At 43.3% G+C, this 4,857-nt stretch overlaps 1 protein-coding gene across 1 annotated transcript; it reads right to left on the bottom strand.

Annotated features, from left to right (window-relative positions):
• Nucleotides 1-932: 932 nt before the first annotated feature.
• On the bottom strand, nucleotides 933-2,373 carry LOC147185703 (inactive serine protease 35-like). Its single transcript, XM_086104244.1, has one exon. It carries the CDS (start codon nucleotides 2,371-2,373, stop codon nucleotides 1,108-1,110), a length of 1,266 nt encoding a protein of 421 aa, XP_085960370.1. The 3' UTR covers nucleotides 933-1,107.
• Between the last annotated feature and the right edge of the window lie 2,484 nt (nucleotides 2,374-4,857).

Genomic DNA, 4,857 nt, shown 5'->3' with positions numbered 1-4,857 from the left:
CGTCACGGCTTGTCACTTATCCCTGTTCGGTCTCATCTGTCGTCTCTCGCAATTTTAGCTCTTAAAATGTGCCGGAGACTAAATAATTTGTTGGCACAGTGTTCTAGACCATGAGCAGGTTCGCGTAACCAGTCTTTGTGTACACTTGAGCCACTGAGAACGACTGCGGGTTTAATAATTTGGCGGGAAGCTTCATGACTGCAATAAAATCTGCAGGATTTATATCTCGCTGACTAACACTGGTTGTCTTCAGATTTTAGTGGTTTATAAACATCAGCCAATATTGAAAAAAAGTTGGAAAAACATTTAGGACACTGACATTAACTGTCACTACTCCAGGAATCCTCTCATACTAGCAAGCTTTGTTTTGCGTTTTTCAACTCTAGCTACCTTAAGCCGGTCCACACGCGGAAAATTTGACGGGCGCAACAATTTAACCCTATAATGCCATTCGTATCATATTTGATACATGCAGTTTCATCATGTAACTCATTCTTTATAGTACATTAAATCATCTGTATCAAATTTGATACTGCAGGTTTAAAATATGATTTTCAGTTTTTGATGTAATCTACATAATGCTTATAAATGTGATACAACAAATATCTAAAACAAAATAATATGGCAAAAATATTTTTGTGGATTTTGTTTTAAGGCTTAACATCTCAGTTCCCAAAAATCAGATTTTTCTGGCTATTCCTTGATGGGTCAGGCATTAAAGGATTAAGAAGGGTTCATTTGAAATTCTTAGTTATGACCACTGTCAAAACAAATCAAGGACAACAACATCGCCGCCACTGTTTTATGGACTTCGAATGCTCACAATGAAGCATCGCGCTTCATTGTTAGCATTGCTATCTGCTCCCCATCCCTAACCTCAGCCCACCCTAAACCAATATGAATCTGTCTAGAGACAGGCCTAATTTGCACAGTGTATACAAAGTTTCAGACGAGACAGCAATTTCCCTTTTTTTTTAAAGCAGACTACAGCTGAAAAGGATCAACTTCACAACCATACAAACAAATGCAAACGGTTAGTGTGGAAGCATACTTTGTGGCCTAAGCTTGATGTCACAGTGCCGCAGCTGGACAAAAGTAAGTAGGAGTTCAAAGAGTTTTGCAGTGACTGGGGTCTGTGTGGATCCAGTGGCAGATTTGCGCATATTTGGCAGGGGTGATCCTCACCGCCACATTGAAGTCCCGCTGCTCGCCGTCCCCAACTTGCACCCACTGATGACCCGAGAACACCCCGATCACTCGACGCTGCCACTTCCCTTTCCAGCCCTCTTGTCTCAGACGGACATAAACCCCCGCCCCGGTGGCTCCTGGCCGGGCATCGCAGTGCTGGTACATCAGATCGTCGGACTCCTTCACCACCGAGCAAAAGCGGTAGACCACTTTTTCACCCCCGCGGACAGCCAGCAAGCTTTTGTCTTCGTCGTAGCTCGAGAAGTGGATTCTGGCCGGGAGGAAGGTGCGGGGCGCCACGCCGATCTCCATGAACTTCCTCTGTTTGACGGCTCGTTTGAGTTCCAGGAGGGCGTAGTCGTAGTCGGTGGCCAGGGAAGCGGAGGAGTTCCTCGAGTGGATCCATCCTTGCGGGATGCGCGTTTGTTTGACTCGTATCCAGCGAAAGACGGGCTGCCTACTGGGGGGACTGATTCCCACCCCCCAATCGCTGCTACTTCTTGCTGTATCTCGAGCAATTCTATTCTTCTCTCCATCCCGCAGCTCTCCTTTTTGCTGGTTTGTTTTCCTTGCAGCCCTCTGCCGTCTCTTCCTTCTCCTCCTCCCTCGTTTGTTTCGGAGTTGTAGCACTCCGACTTTCAAGCTTTTCACGCTCTCCAGATAGTAACTCCCATCATGGATGCAGTTGGCAGCCGTCAACACGTGTTTGGGGGAGACCAGGACCCCGGAGCAGCCCGTGGAAAGGCGTACGGCGGTGGCGAAAGGATAGTTGGTGATGAAATGCCAGTCGGAGATAACGAAGCGACCGTCGGCGCCGTAAACCTGCCGCTTCCTGCGACTCGGCGACGAAACGTACGGAGCCGGTCCCGTCGTGTTCCAACCTCGCAATTTGACGTCAGTGCGGGTGCAAGTGCCATTGTCATACATCGTCTCATATCCCAGAATCCTCTCTTGCTCGCTTGGGTTTAAGGGCGGTAGGCCACTCTGACATTCGATACCGCAGAGTTGGGTAACTTCGCCTTCCTTTGCATCCGCCGTTGGTCTCCTGAACAAAGGTTTCTCTTGAAGCTCGGTTTTTTGGGCCGTCAGCACCGGAAGCTTCTGCCTGGTCCACTTGTGCACCTCGCTGCTGGCATGAGTGACAGTCACATAGAGCAGCAGACAAAGGAACTCAAAGAGGCCCATAGCGCTAAAAAGAGAAACAATCATTGGTTAATAACGTGAGGGGGGGGGGGGGGTGACAAGAAGAGTCACGTAAGCGGCCATGCACAAGTTATGAGCCGCTGTTTTTTTTGTTTTTTTTTTGCTTTGTAAAATTTGAGTTCAAAAAGAGAGCAGTCTTTCAGCCATTTACAAAACGAGACAAAGATTCAGCAAAAAAGCAACATCGAGAGGTCTAGTCAGTTTTCAAACTCTTTGAGCAGCAGATGGCGCCAATAACTACACTTTGAAACAACTAAATAGGATATAATCAATGCCTCTACCACATGATAAATAATCAGGATTAAAAAAATATATATATATACCTTGGCAAAGAACTGTGCATTCCTTTCTAACATAAATTTGGGAATTATCTAAAAAATAAAAAATGCATTCAAGACAAAATACAAAACATATTCAAAACTTACCTGGCGTGTGACAAAAATGCCCCAAACAGTTTACCGTCAAATTCTTCGAATGTTTACAAAGGCGCTCCCCGTCCAAGAGGTCAATCTTTTCCCGACCGCTAAAAATGTAGGAACTTTTGCACGGGGGTCCTCACAGATATCTACTGTGGTGTCCATCCCACTGCTGAGATGCGGGAGGCCGAGGGGGAGGGTGCAGAGGAACATGTTGATCACATGAGGACACAGTGGAGACACATGCAGAGAAGTGTTGATGTTTCTTTAGAGGGGGGGGGGGGGGCTGAGGCCTGTCTGGTTGCATTTAGCGCTTGGGCAGATTAAATTTTGCGGTCATCGATCCATTATCTGTACTTAGGTATTCAATCATGAGGGTCACAGGTGAAGTCGGATTTGATCCCAGCTGACTTTTGGGGAACTGCATTTATCTTGGTCGACATAAGTACAATTATGAAGATGATGCGTACTGGAGAAGTTTGAACATGATAGCAGAGGACCATTGAGAATCAAAAGCAGCAACAACAAAAAACTTTTTCAATCAGAAAAATTGTGCTTAGGATTGTACTTTGGAACAACATAAAGCTATTAAATGTTTAATTGGAATGAAACAAATTAAACAATTATTTGCCAGAGTTCTGCTTCAATCTAATGGACTTGTGGTGCTCTCTCTGGGGTGTGCACCTTGGCAAACTTGGGGTAGAATGATACAGACATAATGACCGCCTGGCCTCGGTAAACAACAGTAATATTAAAGAATACATGCCTGTGAGTATTCCTCTTTTATCTGTCTACATGTGTTGCTACACTGTTGGTGTCCAAATGTCTGCAATGTTTAACTGTAAGTATTAAAAAATATATAATACAGACATGAGAGGGTCTCATGTAAGTTCAGCCACAAAGCCCATTTCCTGTTGACTGTGCGTTAGGATTTTAATCACGTCTTCTTATAACTTGTGTTTTGTTATCATATAAAATGGGATTTATTTTCAGGTTATCGCAGTGTTATCTCGGGAATGGATTGTTGTCTTGCTGGGAAACTTTCACTCACATTTCACATCGTTCATTCATGAAGAGACTGAATAAATATTTTGGTTGGAGGGTGTCCAGAGGAACAAATGAGAAATGCGTGTTTGCTTTTTGACAAAGAGAAAGGAACAAACTAGAGGGATGTGTACTTTATCCATCGAGTGAGCCACCCATTCATGTTTTAGCCAGTCATTTATTCAAAGCGGGAGATACACCTCCACTTGGGGGTGCCAGAGTACTTGAGGGGGAGGCATGGCAGCTTGAAAATGTTTTTTAAATATGTATATATATATATATATATATATATATATATATACAAACACACACACACACACACACACATACAAATAGTTTTTTGGGGGGGAACATGCTGAGCTATCTGCTGCTGCTTTCAAAGCCAAAGGACCAATTTAAGTTGTATTTTTTATTTACATATTTTTAAAATTATTTTTTTAAATTATATATATATATTTTACATTCTAATTAGTTTTTCTGTCATCATAAAAAAAATGTGCCAAAAAAAGATGCGCTTTTGTATTTTTGTAGGGACAATTTAGGGCCCTCATTTGACCTCAGGAACCTAAAACGCACTATAGACTATGCGACCTGAAGGACTTAATCCCCCCCCCGGAGTGACTTTACTGTTCAAACCTTCAGCTTCAGTGGAAAATTATAATTCAGAGTCGATGTTGCAATCCCCAGTCTAGACAACTATGTTGTTAATTAACAAAAAAAAAGCAAATACAGCAAGTTGGGTCAAGACAGCTGCAGCAGAGAGAGCATGTGGACTTTTTTTTTATTTTTTGTGACTCACTATTTATTTCCAGCTGCTCCCCTCACACGCTCTGGACATCCTGGCTGGGCTCTTTTAAGGCTCATCAGAAGATGAAATCCTTTTTTTTTTTTTTTTTCTTTGGAGTAGACGTCATTTAGAAACGTCAAGTTATGATATCCCTTCATCAGTAAGAAGAAGATTGTGAATTTTCCCCACGCCGCAACTCTTATTTGTATGTCTTTGCCT

This window comes from Hippocampus guttulatus, chromosome 23 (assembly GCF_054856545.1).
Source record: "Hippocampus guttulatus isolate MCC_2025c chromosome 23, RoL_Hgut_1.0, whole genome shotgun sequence".
NCBI classification, from domain to species: domain Eukaryota; kingdom Metazoa; phylum Chordata; class Actinopteri; order Syngnathiformes; family Syngnathidae; genus Hippocampus; species Hippocampus guttulatus.
This window is presented reverse-complemented; position numbering and strand designations above follow the sequence as displayed.